Consider the following 19,567-nt stretch of genomic DNA (forward strand, 5'->3'; position numbering starts at 1 on the left):
AATTGTTTTCAGTCATTGATCACGTATCCTGCACTGATAAATTTGCGACCCTAGTATGTGTTAGGATTTGTGACGACGGCACGATCATGGTGCATCAAAGCCTACAGGTACGGATGTGCCGTATGTTGCCGCCGCCCGGACAGCCGCAGCCGTGTTGCAACGCGACCCACATTCGCGGTCCGGTCTACAGTTTCACCCGGGCTGCACTAACTGCCTCTATGCGCAGCTGGCTGAGGCTTGGATTAGCTGTTGCACTCGCCACACTGATGTCATTTCACGCACTTATTGCCTAAGAGTAGCTCAATAATGACTCAGCGTTTTCGAGACGAGAAGGCTCTTAGATCTGTGTACATTCTCTGCAAGCTATTGCTCAGTGCATGAAAAAAAGTACAGCGCGTCAATAGTCGTCGCATCACTTTCAATTCCATTCGCGTACCCAGTTTGATGTTTCTTATTTTGTCTTTCTGACAGTCATAATCTAGTCCATCTCTAATGATCTTATCGTCAACAGGACGTCGAAACTTAATCTTTCCTTTCTTTCAAACCCAAATATGTGACAAGAGTGTGAATTGTTCTAAAGACTACCTGAAATGTCGTTTTTCCAAGATAATTTTTCCTTCGTAGAATTTCCATTTAAAATTCCTTGATCACTCCAACTTCACAACACTGGGTAAGGTTAATTCTACAAAACGTATTAACAATGTGGCAACTATTAGGAGCTTGACATTTATGCTGTAATATGACATTGCAATATTTTCGCGTTTAAATATTTCTTCTGAATTTACAAATATTTATGGCGTTCTTCAGGTTACTAACAATATAAAATTGTTTCCATATAACATTTTGGATTTCCTTTCTTTCTTCCACAAACGATAGTTTCCAGTAGAAAACAGCGCTGTCGAATAATGTGCTATTTCTGCTCAGTTTGTAAATGGTTTGTGAACCAAATGTGTGCATTAGTTGTAGTATTGTACAATCTTAGAGCAACTGGTCTTGGAGTCGTTTCTAATGTGACATCCTCCCAAACATAATGTACTGGGTGACATATGCTCCGGAAGTTACTGAATCTGTCAGATCTTGGATTTTGGTCCACATTATGAAACAGACGCCGTGTCCCAACTTTTGAGCACGCCTAACAACTCTAAATATAAAGCGTATTCATTGCAAAACCTGGTAGAGTCCGCGAAAATTCCGAAATGAGTTTCCAAACGCGTTCATGGTGGGAACCACGAAAGTTAGGATACAGTGCGCCAAGAGGTCGCGATCAGCTGACGAACTAAAATGACGCCTCAGCACATGCCCCACCTACAGGTTTCGGAAAGACTCAGCCGCACGGCTTCCATTGTTATATCATTGCCACCGTGCCGCTACTTCCTGAACTGCACCCTCTCGCCGACTGTCTGGCCGCTACTTGTCTTGTCGCTCCAGTCGGTACTCTGTTGATTTGTGCTGAAGCATGTCTTGAATTTATTACGAGCCTTAAGCTGGTACTTCTGATGAATAGAACTGTACTTTTGATTAAAGTGTACCAACCTTGTTCATCACGTACACCGCTTGACAGAAAAAGTGAAAACCTCAGAAGGGGAGGAAACTTCACAGGTTGAAACTTCACAGGTTGAAAGAGTATGTAACTTTATTTCAATGATTAGAGGATCCAGGCAAATTTACAAATAACTTGGAAGTATGAGTCCACTTGTCAGTATGACGTTGCACTCCCTCTGGAATGGCTGCGTGCGCTGATTCGATTAGTATCGGTGTCAAAAAAACCGCTGTATCCTTTCCTGAGGCAAGCAACTGTTCTAACTGGTCCTACATATCCTGGATACTAGCACGGAGATAGAGCTAACGACCGAGATGGTCCCATAAATGTTCTATCGGCGATAGGGCTGGCAAAGTTGCTGGTCTCGGGGACTACCTCACCACCATGCAGACAGCTCACTCACTCACTCATTCACACACACACACACACACACACACACACACACACACACACACACACTCCGTGTCTGGGTGAACATCGTCCTTTTCAGAGCGAAAAACAACATCAATATACTGTCGCATCAGATAGGACACATAAGAACGCAGGATGTATGTGACGTATGGAAGTGCCTTCAGAGTTCTCTCAAACATTATCAGCCGCAGCCTGAAGACATACCCAACTGCTCCTCACATCGTTACGCCAGGAGTAAGGGATCTCTGCCTCTCCACAACGTTGGGTCACTGCCATACTCACCAACGTTGGTCATGCGGGAAAGTGCAGAACTGCGATTCGTAGCTGATCACAATACGACGCCATTCATCAGCAATCCATTCTTCCCTGTCACGGCAACACTTCAAAAATTGCAGCTGTGCTGCTGTGGTGTGAAAGGCAGCTTATGCATGGAAAGGTATAAGGGGCGTTCAAAAACAAGCGAGCCGGAGGCATAATTACAGAAACCGGTACCTGTATGTCAGAAGTATTGACCCTGGCTATTGAGACACTTGTCCCACTGTAACACAAGGCGGTGAATGGCTGTCTCATAAAATTACTGGGGCTGCGATGTTAACCAGTTCCGCACGTACAGCTGGACGTCGTCATCCGAGGTGAATCATTTGCCCCTCAGAGCGTTTTTAAGGGGACTAAAAATAGCGTAATCACAAGGAGATAGGTTCGGACTGTATGGAGAGTGGCCGAGAACCTCCCATTTGAATTTCTGCAGGAGTGCCGCGACTGTGTCGGCCGTGGGAGGCTTTACACTATCGTGGAGCAGAATGACCCCAAGGGTGAGATTGCCTGGACGTTTTGATTTGATAGCTTGGCGAAGAGTGATCAAGGTTTGCGAGTAACGCTGGGCATTCACTGTTGTCCCGTGCTGCAGGAAATGAATCAGGAAAGGCCCATCTTGGTCAGAGAAGAACGTCAGCATAACCTTTCCTGCACTCGTGTGGATGGGCTTGGTTTTTTTTTTGGTGGTGATGATCCTGGGTGCTTCCACTAGAGACTTTGTCGTTTTGATTCTGGTTCTACATCTACATCTACATCTATACTCCGCGAGCCACCTTATGGTGTGTGGCGGAGGGTACTTATTGTACCACTATCTGATCCCCCCTTCCCTGTTCCATTCACGAATTGTGCGTGGGAAGAACGACTGCTTGTAAGTCTCCGTATTTGCTCTAATTTCTCGGATCTTTTCGTTGTGATCATTACGCGAGATATATGTGGGCGGTAGTAATATGTTGCCCATCTCTTCCCGGAATGTGCTCTCTCGTAATTTCGATAATAAACCTCTCCGTATTGCGTAACGCCTTTCTTGAAGTGTCCGCCACTGGAGCTTGTTCAGCATCTCCGTAACGCTCTCGCGCTGACTAAATGTCCCCATGACGAATCGCGCTGCTTTTCGCTGGATCATGTCTATCTCTTCTATTAATCCAACCTGGTAAGGGTCCCATACTGATGAGCAATACTCAAGAATCGGACGAACAAGCGTTTTGTAAGCTACTTCTTTCGTCGATGAGTCACATTTTCTTAGAATTCTTCCTATGAATCTCAACCTGGCGCCTGCTTTTCCCACTATTTGTTTTATGTGATCATTCCACTTCAGATCGCTCCGGATAGTAACTCCTAAGTATTTTACGGTCGTTACCGCTTCCAATGATTTACCACCTATGGCATAATCGTACTGGAATGGATTTCTGCCCCTATGTATGCGCATTATATTACATTTATCTACGTTTAGGGAAAGCTGCCAGCTGTCGCACCATGCATTAATCCTCTGCAGGTCCTCCTGGAGTACGTACGAGTCTTCTGATGTTGCTACTTTCTTGTAGACAACCGTGTCATCTGCAAATAGCATCACGGAGCTACCGATGTTGTCAACTAAGTCATTTATGTATATTGTAAACAATAAAGGTCCTATCACGCTTCCCTGCGGTACTCCCGAAATTACCTCTACATCTGCAGATTTTGAACCGTTAAGAATGACATGTTGTGTTCTTTCTTCTAGGAAATACTGAATCCAATCACAAACCTGGTCCGATATTCCGTAAGCTCGTATTTTTTTTCACTAAACGTAAGTGCGGAACCGTATCAAATGCCTTCCTGAAGTCCAGGAATACGGCATCAATCTGCTCGCCAGTGTCTACGGCACTGTGAATTTCTTGGGCAAATAGGGCGAGCTGAGTTTCACATGATCTCTGTTTGCGGAATCCATGTTGGTTATGATGAAGAAGATTTGTATTATCTAAGAACGTCATAATACGATAACACAAAACATGTTCCATTATTCTACAACAGATTGACGTAAGCGAAATAGGCCTATAATTATTCGCATCTGATTTATGACCCTTCTTGAAAATGGGAACGACCTGCGCTTTCTTCCAGTCGCTAGGTACTTTACGTTCTTCCAGCGATCTACGATAAATTGCTGATAGAAAGGGGGCAAGTTCTTTAGCATAATCACTGTAGAATCTTAAGGGTATCTCGTCTGGTCCGGATGCTTTTCCGCTACTAAGTGATAGCAGTTGTTTTTCAATTCCGATATCGTTTATTTCAATATTTTCCATTTTGGCGTCCGTGCGACGGCTGAAGTCAGGGACCGTGTTACGATTTTCCGCAGTGAAACAGTTTCGGAACACTGAATTCAGTATTTCTGCCTTTCTTCGGTCGTCCTCTGTTTCGGTGCCATCGTGGTCAACGAGTGACTGAATAGGGGATTTAGATCCGCTTACCGATTTTACATATGACCAAAACTTTTTAGGGTTCTTGTTTAGATTGTTTGCCAATGTTTTATGTTCGAATTCGTTGAATGCTTCTCTCATTGCTCTCTTTACGCTCTTTTTCGCTTCGTTCAGCTTTTCCTTATCAGCTATGATTCGACTACTCTTAAACCTATGATGAAGCTTTCTTTGTTTCCGTAGTACCTTTCGTACATGATTGTTATACCACGGTGGATCTTTCCCCTCGCTTTGGACCTTAGTCGGTACGAACTTATCTAACGCGTACTGGACGATGTTTCTGAATTTTTTCCATTTTTGTTCCACATCCTCTTCCTCAGAAATGAACGTTTGATGGTGGTCACTCAGATATTCTGCGATTTGTGCCCTATCACTCTTGTTAAGCAAATATATTTTCCTTCCTTTCTTGGCATTTCTTATTACACTTGTAGTCATTGATGCAACCACTGACTTATGATCACTGATACCCTCTTCTACATTCACGGAGTCGAAAAGTTCCGGTCTATTTGTTGCTATGAGGTCTAAAACGTTAGCTTCACGAGTTGGTTCTCTAACTATTCGAAGTGATGACACCATGACTCATCTCCAGCCACCACTCCTGGCAGGAACGCATTCCATTCCGAAGCATAGCGCTGCCAATGAGCAAGACAGTGGGCCGTTCGACATGCCTCCTGGTGTGGTTGAAGACTGAGGGGCATCCATTGGACACACACTTTGTGCATGTGCAGTCGTTCCTTCTTGATGGTGTGAACACTTCCGACGCGACCACGGCGGCTATGGCTTTCACTGTCACTCGGCGGTCCTGGGTGATGAGTGCATCCGCCAGCTGGACGATGTCATCGGTAATGCAGTGTGGTGCTCCAGACCGTGCATCATCGGCTAACGACACCCGTGCGTCCCTCAAGCGCTTGTGCCACGCCTTGATCCTTGCAAGGGACATGCAGTGTTCTCCGTTCACTTGTGACATTCGTCGATGAATGTCCGTTCCTCCTACTCCTTCCGCTGTCAGTAAACGAACAACACCTCTTTGCACTTCTGTTGACGCCTCCATGTCACTGTTTGCAATGTGACTGGCAGCGTTGGATGATTGATACAGACTGCTGCATGCTCTGTATAGTCACGTGACGTGCACGTGTGCCCTCTAGCGACGGGCTGTGAACTTCCACGCTCTGGTCGGAACCACACCTTGCTACACACGCCACGATATGACCCTCCTGTCACCGGTTCGCGCATTCGAGACTCCGGCTATAATTCATAGTCTCTGACTAATGATGCGGCATGACAAAGAATGTTGCAGGGATTACTTGTTCTTGGATGGCAGGAGCAAATGTGAAATGATGTACTCAGTGCACTATGCGACGACTAGTGTGGAAACCTCAGCTACCAACCATTCAACAGAAAACCCACAATAGGCTAAAACTACTAACTTGGCGAACGTGGGGATTACATCCCTCCACTACTCTCCACATCCACAAAACCCAGATGGGACCCATCCTCTGCAATGCAAATGTTGCTTGGATCTCCGCCCCACCAAAGGCCTGCAAGTCTCTCCAAATCCTCCAATGCCATGCACTCCGCCTCGCTTTCTGCATCCTTTTAACTTCACCCACCTAGATCCTTTACCATCTCATCAAATTCCCACACCACCTCACCCACATAGAACACCTCCGCATCTCCTACACTGTCCGCAAACTAGATTCCAATCACCCCATTGTCTCCCCTCTGATCACCAACCCTAGTATGCTGCTGCGCCTTCATAGATGTTCAGATGTGTGTGAAATGTTATGGGAGTTAACTGCTAAGGTCATCAGTCCCTAAGCTTACACACTATTTAACCTAAATTATCCTAAAGACACACACACACACACACACACACACACACACACACACACACACACACACACACACACACACACACACACATGCCCGAGGGAGGACTCGAACCTCCCCCGGGATCAGCCGTACAGTACATGACTGCAGCGCCTGAGACCGCTCGGCTAATACCGGGCGGCTGTGCCTTCACAAACACATCCCTCCGTCCCTACCATTACACACACTCCATATCTTACCCCAATGACACTTCAACCCACTCCCCCTCCCAGACAATATCCGCCCTCATATTTATCCCTCCTACCGACTTTAACTCTTCCCCACTTATCCCACTCCACATCAGGACTCCCCTCTTTCTTTCTGTCTCCATCCACCCCATCCCTTTCCTCTTGCAACAATTACCCTACCCACACGACACACTAATCCTAACCCTCTGTCTTACCCACCGACTATATTTCCCGCTATCCACCTCAGCTCCTACCTCTCGTCTCCACAGTTTTCCCTCCCTAACAGACCCTTTTCTTTCTACCCATACTCCTCAACCCTAGGGAACATACTCTTTCTTCCAGCAATACCTCTCATCCTGGCGCAAGTCCTTCAGTATTTAAGTGAAAGTGCAGTGCTCGGAGTTTTTATCAGAAGAATTTCACCCTCCTGCGAGGATTTATTTTAACTCTCAGTTCCTATGTAACCGATTTTCTGCAAATTGGAACTTCTAACACCAGTTGTGATACCCCTAAAAATTGCACAGTCCAGTCAAGATACCAGAACGAGGTGCTCAGCGGAAGATAATATTCAAATTGTCAAGTATTTGTTGTATGTTCAATATTGGGAATTTCTTATCTACTGCAGGTTTTTCAGTTTATCAACCTATCATTTTGCTGCATTTTACAGCTCGTAAGTCCTGGGACCTTACAGCAAGTCTTAGTGTTTAGAGTGAAATATTTCGCGAAAATAAAGAGAAATTGTAACAGAAGTCACGGAGAAGTACGGCGGGACATCAGATCTTCAGCCCTTGTTGGCAAAGTTGAGAAGAAAATGGAACGGAAACAGCACTGCGCAAGCAGACATGGACTTGTTGCTTTGGAGGAAGGTAAGTGAATCAGATCAGAGGTAGCTATCTGTACGAATGTGTGATGACACAATTAAATACACATAACACACATTTAAATACACTCACTTTTGGAACATGAAAACATAGTCTAAATTTTATACGAATATTTGTAAATTTCAGTTCACAGCGGAATTCGAGATATTTCAAAGTCACCAGTATTCTATGAATGTATCCAGTAACGCCGTCTGTTAGAAACGCAAATAACTGTTTGCACAAAGTTTTCATTTTCCTATACGCAGAAACACTTGAATGCTGATATTATTTTTGTGATTAGTTCTTTCAAAAGATTAATAATGTAGAAATCAAAAATATGTAGTGGAAGCAAATGCAACGTGTATAACGAATTAAAATGGCTGCACGGGAGCTACACTCGCTAGGCAGAGTTTTTATTGTTGTCGTAGCTTTGAGCACAATTAAGGTCTGTGGAGTTTGTTGTGTGATATGCTCAATGCAGAGCAGTAGCAGCAGCAGCAGCACTAGCAGCACGGGTCTGTGACGATAAAGGAATGCACAAGGGAAATTAACTTGGAACATGGCCATATACGGCAATATCAGAAGAAGAAGACCACTAAGGAATCATTCATGTAATATTGCCATAAAATGAACGATGAAAGACATGAAGGCTATCTACCGATAAAACACGACAACGATGACAACAACCCAGATAAAAGGCCCTTTTCTTGTAAAGTACTTTTTCCCAAGAAATAAAAATCTTTTTACTGTAAATGTAGGCACCACCTTAATTTAAATCAGTAAAATGGATCCGGTCGTTAACTTAGTTATTTTTCTAATCCACTTTATAAAACATTTGGCACTGAATCAAACAGATCATACTGCACAGTATTTTTTGTACATACAGTTATCTTGCTTAATTAATAGTTCGGTTGTATACTAGGGTTTCAAAAGTGATAGGATAGCGATATGGCGGTAGTATTGCGTACAGAAGGTATAAAAGGCAGTGCATTCGCGGAGGTGTCATTTGTACTTAGGTGATTCATGTGACAAGGTTCTCGACGAGATTATGGCTGTACGACGGGAATTAATACTTCGAACTTAGAATAGTAGTTGAAACTACGGCATGGGACACTCCATTTCGGAAATCGTTAGGGAAAGCAATATTCTGAGATTCACAGAGCCAAGAGTGTGCCAAGAATACCAAATCTCACGCATTACCTCTCACCACAGAAAAGGCAGTGACCATCGGACTTTACTTAACGCCCGAGGTCAGCGATGTTTGCTTAGAGTTGTCAGTGCTAACAGACTAGCAGCTGTGCGTGAAAAAACCGCAGAAGTCGATGTGGGACGTACGACGAGCGTATACGTTAGGACAGTGAGGGCAAATTCAGCGTAATGGGCTGTGGCATTTGACAACCGACGCGAGTTCAAAAAAAGGTTGAAATGGCTCTGAGCACTATGGGACTTAACATCTGAGGTCATCAGTTCCCTAGACCTAGAACTACTTAAACCTAACTAGCCTAAGGACATCACATACACCCATGCCCAAGGCAGGATTCGAACCTGCGACCGTAGCGGTCGCGCGGTTCCAGACTGAAGCGCCTAGAACTGCTCGGCCACCCCGGCCGGCGACGCTAGTTCTGCAGAACATCGCCTGCAACGCTCTCGTGGGCACGTGACCACATTGGTTGGACCCTAGACTACTTGAAAACCGTGGAATAGTCAGATAAGTCCCAGTCTCAGTTGGTAAAAGCTGATGGTGCGATAAGAGTGTGGCGCAGACCCTACGAAGCCGTGGACCCAAGATGTCAACAAGGCATTGTGCAAGCTGGTGGGGTCGGCCGGTGTGGCCGTGCGGTTAAAGGCGCTTCAGTCTGGAACCGCGTGACCGCTACGGTCGCAGGTTCCAATCCTGCCTTGGGCATGGATGTGTGTGATGTCCTTAGGTTAGTTAGGTTTAAGTAGTTCTAAGTTCTAGGGGACTTATGACCACAGATGTTGAGTCCCATAGTGCTCAGAGCCATTTGAACCATTTGCAAGCTGGTGGTGGCTCCATAACGGTTTAGGGTGTGTTTAGATGAAAGGTTTGAGTCCTCTGGTAAAACTGAACCGATCTTAGACTGGAAATGGCTATGTTCGGCTATATGGAGACCATTTGCAGCCATTCATGAACGAAATGTTCCCCAACAACGATGGAATTTTTATGGATGACAATGTGCCATGTCATCAGGCCTCAGTTGTTCGTGATTGGTTTGAAGAACACTCTGGACAGATCGAGCGAATGATTTGGCCACCCATATCGCCCAGCATGAATCCCATCGAACATTTATGGGACATAATCGAGAGGTCAGTTCGTGCACAAAATCCAGCACCGCAACACTTTCGCAATTATGGACGACTATAGAGACAGGATGGCTCAGTATTTCTGCAGGGGACTTTCAATGACTTGTTGAGTCCAAGTCACGGTGGGTTTCTGAACCACGCCGGGCAAAAGGAGGCCCGCCACAATATTAGGAGGTATCCCGTGACTTATCGCCTCAGTGTAGGTGTCACAAAAAATGGTTCAAATGGCTCTGAGCACTATGGGGCTTAACATCAGAGGTCATCTGTCCCCTAGACTTAGAACTACTTAAACCTAACTAAGTACATCACACACATCCATGCCCGAGGCAGGATTCGAACCTGCGACCGTAGCGGTCGCGCGGTTTCAGACTGAAGCGCCTAGAACCGTTCGGCCACATCGGCCGGCTAGGTGTCACAGTGTGAGTAGTTATTTTGTATACTATGACTGTAAGACACTGTGTAATCTAAAGTGACACAAGCAATACAGTTTGAAGACTTTCACTAACACTCCTGTGCTGTATTTTGTTTATTACTAATTTCAAAATTGTCTGTTTTTGCGCAAAAAAAACAGTAATTTTCCGTGTACTTGAAATTTAGTTATAGCACGGCGTTGGGTAGTCCGATACCAAAGGTCACATTTTTGCATAAATCGGCACTACTAAATTATATAAAATGCCGACAGTCACGTTATAAGCTGAAGCACGACCGTGGGCGTGGCGGGTGTTTTCAAAGCAGCAGCTGCTGGATTTCCAGCCGGCCAGCGGCAAGCGTGCTCCACAAGGCCACGTCCTTCCACCGCAGCCTTCTGCCGCCACAGCGCACTAATTCCTCCGTAAACACTGCTATCTACTTTTTGGTAAGGCACCAGCAAACACACCTGTAATGACAGAAACGGGGGACATCAAAGCCATCGACGCCGTGTAGCGGGTTTGTTTCAGTTCTCATTGTGTTGAGGATCGATGGGGACGCACGGCTGAGCATCTGAGAAGGGGCAGAACGTCCGATGTATCAAAATATACATGAAGCGACATATACTGAAGCACAAAATAGGCTTCTTTTCTGTCTGTCGATCGCTCTTTTTATTACTTCATGACCGATTTCAGATCTGTTAAACAGTAAAAATAAATGAAAATTGGGTTCAAATCCTGCGTTTACATTGTTACATAGCTACTATTTTTCTGTACAAAAACTGCTGTAACATACAACATAATTTGATAGAGAAAAAAGGTATTTAGCTTTGTAATATCGCAAAAACAGAATTAGAACTCAATTTTCATTTATTTTTTAACTGATTTAGAGATGGGTGACATTGCCCGAAACCGGTCATGAAATAATAAAAAACATCAATCTACAGAGAGGAAATCAATCCATTTTTTATAAATAAGAATCGTGGATAACACCTCGCGTGAAACATATCCAGTTTTGATAAAATATATTGAAGTTCCAACTTTTTTTTCGTGCCACTTGCGACAAGACACTGAATGTCTACTTACTGCATCTGTAGTAGAGGTGCTTCATCACTAAAACACAGGCAAAAAACTGCAAAGAGATAAACTACAAGTATATATTTCATGTTTTGTGGTTTCATTGCAGTCGTTAGGCCTAGATGGCAATGATGATCATATCGTATCGTGGCTTTAGCCTCGAAACTGATTACGGTAAAAGCTTTACTTCCTGTAATATTGTCAACAAAAAACCCATCAAAAATCTTGGTCTGAAAAATGAGAGATCAGGAACTATGTGAGTCTGATACCAGAGAGAGAGAGAGAGAGAGAGAGAGAGAGAGAGAGAGAGAGAGAGAGAGAACCAAACGTTTCTTAGCTTGTATTGCAGATTTGTATGGAATCAGTAAAGTTGCGAAATTCACAACACACAATTTCTCAACACGTTCTCTTAACCAGCAACGAATTCGCACATGGACTTGCAAACAGACAATTTTAATAAGAGACTAGAAAATACAGACGAAAATTTCAAAGAAATTCGTGAGTGTTTGTCATTGGAAACCAGCTGTATATTGTGCTGTGTTCAGTTGACCTGTTGATCGGAAATAAATAATGTCACGTACGAACCACACACACATGAGTACGTCATATGTACAACAGAGGCCATGACCCTTCTTGTTATACAATTTTTTGTTGCACAGCTGCACTTCTCTAGGGTAGTGGACGCATCCGAAGTTGCAATTCCTTAATGGAACAGTTAAAGAATTAGGACCGCACAACCCATACGACTATAAAAAAGTGAACACATTTTTCGTTCTAACACGTAACTGGAACATACTATCAATTCTCGGTGTTGTTCTCGATCAGTGAATAAGGCTATGAAGGACAAAGACGATCCATTGCAATTAGCAGCTGGGTCGCCATCATTTTGATTAAAGTTAAAAAAAATTTTTTTTCTCGATCTACACAGCTGGAAGTCCAGTACACACTATATTTTAAACACAGATACCAAACTACGGCTTATATTTTCACAGATACTGTTTTCTCTGTTCTTAAAACACACGTTTATATTTCTGGTGAAGTGTTCACTGGCTAAACAACGATCTTACAAAAGAACTTCCTCGCAGCATGATTTGCAATGGAGCGAAGTAGTGAAGTGCTTGAGTCGTGATTCATTTTCCGGAGGAACATAGTTCACTTCGCCCATACCGAGGAAGGGTCTCCACTACTTCACTAAATCAGTTCAGGAGAATGCACCGTTGTTTCTCCAAAAAATAAAAAAAATAAAATAAAGGCCTTACTCCTTCTCGAAATCATTTTCGATCTAATCGAGTTAGCTGCTCATATCTAATAATCTAAATATCGACGAAACGGTGCATTAAAAGTCAACGGATGGAAAACGAAAGTAATGGTAATACGAAAAACGTGAAACAAATTGAAGTCAGTATAAAAATGTATCATGTCAGAACTGACCAGGTGAAAGAATTCTGTTATCTCGGTAGAATAATCACAGAGGACAATAGATATTTCATGGGAATAAAGAGAAGGACTGCACTGGCAAAACAGATGTTTTTGAGTAAAAAAAAACATTTTCACCAGTAAACATATGATCATATGTGTCAGAAAATCCTTTGGAGAATTGCTTGTAATGGAGTACGCTGCTCTATGAAACTGAACCGCTTTGGTTGGATTGTAAAGGAATCGACTTGAAGCTGTTGAAATGTGAATATGATGGAAAATGACAAAAGCGAGCTGGACGGAAAGGAAAACCAAACCTGGAAGTCTTAAGGGTAGTCAGCGAAGAAGAAGATTACTAAAGAAATGGAAAACAGAAAAATAAAATTTATTGGGCACGTCGCCTACTCATCGTTAACAGCCTGAAGGCAAACGACTGTGCAAGGGAGGAAGATGGTTCAAAATGGTTCAAATGGCTCTGAGCACTATGCGACTTAACTTCTGAGGTTATCAGTCGCCTAGAACTTAGAACTAATTAAACCTAACTAACCTAAGGACATCACACACATCCATGCCCGAGGCAGGATTCGAACCTGCGACCGTAGCGGTCGTTCGGCTCCAGACTGTAGCGCCTAGAACCGCACGGCCACTCCGGCCGGCAAGGGAGGAAGAGGACGGCCCAGGAAGAGGTATTTGGAAAACATTGAGAAGAGGATACATAGGATGCGACAATTACAAGGAAGCGAAGCGAGCCTCGAATGACAGAACTTTGTGGTTGCATCAATACGATATTAGCCTTTAGAATATGTACGTATGCAAGTAAAAACGTCCGTTCATAATTGCGCTCTACTAAGCACCTTCGAAACACTTTTTCCGTTTGATTGATGAAGTCACCCATCTGTAAGAAATGCGACCATCCAGACTTGGAATGTAGTAATTCCATGGAAATGTCTTGATCGCTGAAAATTCTATTTATGACCCGTTTTGAGTAATCAACATCAGATAAAATATGCTTAGGAAAGCTCATACAAGTGAGAATTACAAGAAAAATACACAATCTCATGTACAAATGACTTAGACGTATTTTCCAAAGATGTTATTGCGCCGGCCGGGGTGGCTATGCGGTTCTAGGCGCTACAGTCTGGAACCGCGTGACCGCTGCGGTCGCACGTTCGAATCCTGCCTCGGGCTTAGATGTGTGTGATGTCCTTAGGTTAGTCAGGTTTAAGTAGTTCTAAGTCTAGGGGACTGATGACCTCAGAAGTTAAGTCGCATAGTGCTCAGAGTCATTTGATGTTATTGCGAGACGTCGTATGCCAAACTGCGATGCGACGTCTAACAATATCTTTTGCACATACGCTTAAGAATAACTGTACATGAGATTGTACGTTTTATTGTATTTCTCACTTGTATGAGGTTTCCTAAGCATATTTTATCTGATGCTGATTACTCAAAACGCGTCATAAATAAAGCTTTTAGCGATCGAAACGCTTCCACGGAATTACTGCATACCTACGAAACATTTTATTACAGTCACAGCTGACTTGGCTCTAAGATTACGTAGTTCGGTCACTTTGTCGATACTGGTCTGTGGTGGCAGTGGTGACAAGGTTTGAGGTGACGTTGCGAAGAGGGGCGAAGGGTCTGTATGGTTTATTGAGAAACATTCATCACCTGCACAAATGATTAGGGACGCTGAAGGCATAAAAATCATACAAAATAATTGACACTTTGCTGAGGTGCATCCCAAACATGGCACGCAAAGCGTTACTGAATGATGACGTCGAGATGACGATTATCCATCAACGGTGACAGAATTAGGCTTCTTGCCAGAATATACTTGGACGTCACCTTCGGTTGCTTTTTCACTCCGTCCTACCGTGGGAACCCTAGGCTTCACAACGGCAACGATCTCTCATCGTAGAAAGATGAATGTGAGATACAGCAAACGGAAGAAGCAGCGAACTTCTCCGTGCGCATCATCGCCTCTTGACATATTCTGAACCAGTCCTGGACAAGCTCTGTGCGTGACGTTTCTCAGTAAGTTCAAGGTTGAGAGCACACGACGACTGCTCGACTGCAGGGACAGCTTGTGGCAGCACTTGTTCACATGAAGTACGCTTTAGGCGCGCCTACCTTCAGCCTGCTGGCTCCCATGGCGTTGCGCGTAGCGAGGCTGGCGTGGCGTGGCGCGGCGTCTGCTAGCGGGACTGGCTCGCGCGCGCGGTCGCCGCCGCCTCTTATAGCGAGCAGAGGCAAACCCACTGCCGAGCCTGCCCTGTGCTGGCTTGGGTTGGCGCCGCGGCGCGACCGGTTCCCGCGGTAACCAGCCGCGGCTACAGGTGCCAAAGTCTGCTCTCTGTCTGGTATCGTTTACCAACCCACTGGACTAGAGGGTATTCACTTTCTGCCAGACAATCTGTATCGGCCCCTCCCAGGGGATACTGCCTTACCAAGAGTGTCTTCAGTAAAGGGCGGGAGGGTATGCGTTCCCCAATGAAGCTGATGGCTATGCTGGTGGTAACTCAACTACCAACAGGGCTACCCTGGCCGGACAGGCCTCAGCAGAGTGGAATACTTGTGTGGATTGACACTTCTACGGAGAGACATCTGTATCTAGAGCCTGGGGATTTTGCTGGGATAAACGGCTTTAAAAACTTTGAGGTTCGCCGATGACATCGTAATTCTGTCAGAGACAGCAAAGGACTTGGAAGAGCAGTTGAACGGAATGGATAGTGTCTTGAAAGGAGGATATAAGATGAACATCAACAAAAGCGAAACGAGGATAATGGAATGTAGTCGAATTAAGTCGGGTGATGCTGAGGGAATTAGATTAGGAAATGAGACACTTAAAGTAGTAAAGGAGTTTTGCTATTTGGGAAGCAAAATAACTGATGATGGTCGAAGGAGAGAGGATATAAAATGTAGACTGGCAATGGCAAGGAAAGTGTTTCTGAAGAAGAGAAATTTGTTAACATCGATTATTGATTTAAGTGTCAGGAAGTCGTTTCTGAAAGTATTTGTATGGAGTGTAGCCATGTATGGAAGCGAAACGTGGTCGATAACTAGGTTGGACAAGAAGAGAATGGAAGCTTTGGAAATGTGGTGCTACAGAAGAATGCTGAAGATTAGATGGGTAGATCATATAACGGATGAGGAGGTATTGAATAGAATTGGGGAGAAGAGAAGTTTGTGGCACAATTTGACTAGAAGAAGGGATCGGTTGGTAGGACATGTTCTGAGGCATCAAGGGGTCACCAATTTAGTATTGGAGGGAAGCGTAGAGCGTAAAAATCGTAGAGGGAGACCAAGAGATGAATACACCAAACAGGTTCAGAAGGATGTAGGTTGCAGTAGATACTGGGAGACGAAGAAGCTTGCACAGGATAGAGTAGCATGGAGAGCTGCATCAAACCAGTCTCAGGACTGAAGACCAAAACAACAACAACAACAACAACAACAACAACAACAACAAACGGCTTTTCACTGGTAGCATACACTCAGATGACAAAAGTCATGGGATACCTCCTAATATCGTGTTGGACTTCGTTTTGCCCGGCGCTGTGCAGCAACTCGATGCGGCATGGGCTCGACAAGTCGTTGGAAGTCTCGTGCGAAAATGCTGAGCCATGGTGCCTGCATATCCGTCCTCAATTGCAAAAGTGTTGCCGAGCCAGGATTTTATGCACGTACTGATATCTCGATTTAGTCTACAAATATGCGATGGGACTAATGTAGGGCGATCTGAATGGCCAGATCATCCGCTCGAATTGTCCAGAATGTTCTTCAAACCAATCACAAACAACTGTGGCCCGATGGCGCAATGGTATCCATAAAAGTTGCTTCGTTGTTTGGGAACGTGAAGTCCATGAATGGTTGCAGATGGTCTCCGAGTAGCCGAACATAACCATGTCTCAGTCAACGATCGGTTCAGCTGGACCAGGGTACACAGATCACTCCATGTAAACACAGCCCACACAGCTCGTCCAATGCCTTGACGACGACTTGAGTCCATGGCTTCGTTGGGATCCGTACCAGATAGGGTTGATAGAAGATATAGAGAAGATCAAACGGAGAGCAGCGCGCTTCGTTACAGGATCATTTAGTAATCGCGAAAGTGCTACGGAGATGATAGATAAACTCCAGTGGAAGACTCTGCAGGAGAGACGCTCAGTAGCTCGGTACGGGCTTTTGTCAAAGTTTCGAGAACATACCTTCACCGAAGAGTCAAGCAGTATATTGCTCCCTCCTACGTATATCTCGCGAAGAGACCACGAGGATAAAATCAGAGAGATTAGAGCCCACACAGAGGCATAACGACAATCCTTCTTTCCACGAACAATACGAGACTGGAATAGAAGGGAGAACCGATAGAGGTACTCAAGGTATCCTCCGCCACACATCGTCAGGTGGCTTGCGGAGTATGGATGTAGATGTAGATGTTGAGTCTGCGCCACACTCGAACTCTACCATCAGCTTTTACGAATTTAAAGCGGTGCTCATGTGACTAGGCCACCGTTCTGCAGTCGTCTAGGGTCCAACCGATATGGTCACGAGCCCAGGAGGGGCGCTGCAGGCGATGTCGTGCTGTTAGCAAAGGTACTCGAGTCGGCCACAAATGTGATGCCATAGCCTATTAACGCCCTAACTCATACGTTCATCGTATGTCCCACATCGATTCCTGATGTTATTTTACGTAGCGTTGCTTGTCTGTTAGCACTGACAACACTACGTAAACACCGCTGCTCTCGATCATTGACCGAAGGCCGTCGATCACAGTGTTGTCTGTGGTGAGAGGTAATGCCTGAAATTTGGTATTCTCGGGACGCTTTTGAAACTGTGGATCTCGGAATATTGACTTCCCTAACCATTTCCGAAATGGAATTTCCCATGCCTCTGGCTCCAACTACCATTCCGAGGCCAAAATCTTGTTAATGCCCGTCGTGCGTCCATCAACACGTCGCAAACATTTTGACACGAATCATCTGAGTATAAATGACAGTTCCGCTAATGCACAGTCCTTTTATCCTTATGTGCGCGACACTACGCGATCTGCATACGTGCGTATCGTTTTCCCATGACTATTCTCACCCCAATGTATTTAACTAATCTAAAAGGCGGAAGGCTAACAATGAACGCATGATTGAATATTCTCCCTGAAACCTAACACGTAGATAATATTAGACCCAATGAAATCTTTGCACAGCAATAATTAATGAACTCGGGCTTGCTGCTCACAAACTCAAAATAAATTATCTTTTCCTGAAATGCTCTCTTTTTATACAAGCATCTTAAAAATTATCCTTCATTGTCAGGTTACACATCATGGAACATCTCAAACAGAGATCTCTGTGCGGCACATCCGCTATCCAAGCTGCTCGTGCCGTGTGGTCTAAGGGCGCCTTGACTCGGTTCGCGTGGCTCCCCCCTCGGAAGTTCGAGTCCCCTCCCTCGTGTGTGTGTGTGTGTGTGTGTGTGTGTGTGTGTGTGTGTGTGTGTGTGTGTGTGTGTGTGTGTGTGTGTGTGTGTGTGTGTGTTTGTGTGTGTGTTTGTTTTGTCCTCAGTGTAAGTTAAAGTTGGATTAAGTAGTGTGTAGGCCTAGGAATCGATGACCTCAGCAGTTTGGTCCCATAGGAACTTACCACAAATTTCTAATTTCCAAGCTGCTCGTTCTTCCACGATACAATACTCTCTCTCCACGACTACCCAAGACTACAATTCGACTCCACTGTTATCTATTTGCTTGCCAGATCTGTACTCAATAATGCAATCTCTGTGAACTAGACACTGTGCGTGGCCTACTTGTCCATCAAGCAAAGATATTTTAAGTGGCAACTTTCCGAATACACTTTTAGTTTTCATTGTATTTTCATTCAAAGATGCATCAGGTGGCGATGCATCAAGCGAACTGTGATTTACTATCATTACTACCATTCAATTAGCCTTTCAAGGTACAGTGAGAATTTGTTTGCTATCTAGCAGTGTAGCATAATATGCTGTAGTCTACGATACGTTTCGCAATAAAGACTGTTTGGTCTTTCATATTATTAGGAATCAGTTGTAATGTGTGTTTAAAGGTTGGAAAAACTGCGACAGTTTTTTTTATTATGATTGTTTTGTCTTTGCCAGTTTCAGACAGGTTAGGCCGTATTCAGACCAGGCCTAGGTTAAGTTGTAATCTGGCACTTTGGTTGAAAGTTGGCAAAGCTAATGTAGTAACTCTCGAAGGGAAATCCTATGCTTTCAAGGCTGTGAGTTGGGTTAATTGACCATCACCTCATTATAAGAAAAGCTCTCTAATTCTAGAGAATCTAGAGTGAAGCCTCGGATCTCGCATGGGTAAAATAGGGTATGTGAATTCTTTATGGTGGCACAAGAATAGTAACAATAAGAACGGGAATGGATTATTCACGGGGGAACAGCAGAATATCAAGAATCGAGAAACAAACTAATGACCAAGTAGTAGCTATAACGGATACAAGCGAAAAAGTCATAGGATTGAAAGAAAATCATTAAAGTGGTATAGATATCTGTTGACAATGCCAGATCATTGGCGGCCAAAGAAAAATTATACGTTACGAGATATATATATCTCGTAACGTATACTTTTTGTTCGGTTGTAGGGCTTAAAACCGTTAAGGTCTTAAGCTCCCAAATCATGACTAAAAATTCACGTTTTCTAGGGTACGCGGTGTGTCGTCCTTGAAGTTACTTG

The 19,567-nt window shown here is 44.3% G+C and overlaps 1 protein-coding gene across 3 annotated transcripts in view; it reads right to left on the minus strand.

Moving 5' to 3' along the window:
- Positions 1 to 19,567, minus strand: part of LOC124622594 (solute carrier family 2, facilitated glucose transporter member 1-like) — a 564,308-nt gene that overhangs the window by 234,782 nt on the left and 309,959 nt on the right. The window contains exon 1 of one of the 3 annotated variants that reach the window (XM_047148344.1): positions 14,989 to 15,100. The exons of the other annotated variants lie outside the window; for them this stretch is intronic. Coding sequence (XP_047004300.1) covers positions 14,989 to 15,009 — 21 coding nt within the window. The 5' untranslated portion in view covers positions 15,010 to 15,100. Of the gene's footprint in view, positions 1 to 14,988; positions 15,101 to 19,567 lie in introns of those variants that run through there. 3 annotated transcript variants of the gene reach the window in all.

Source organism: Schistocerca americana, chromosome 7 (genome assembly GCF_021461395.2).
Source record: "Schistocerca americana isolate TAMUIC-IGC-003095 chromosome 7, iqSchAmer2.1, whole genome shotgun sequence".
Classification (NCBI taxonomy): Eukaryota; Metazoa; Arthropoda; class Insecta; order Orthoptera; family Acrididae; genus Schistocerca; species Schistocerca americana.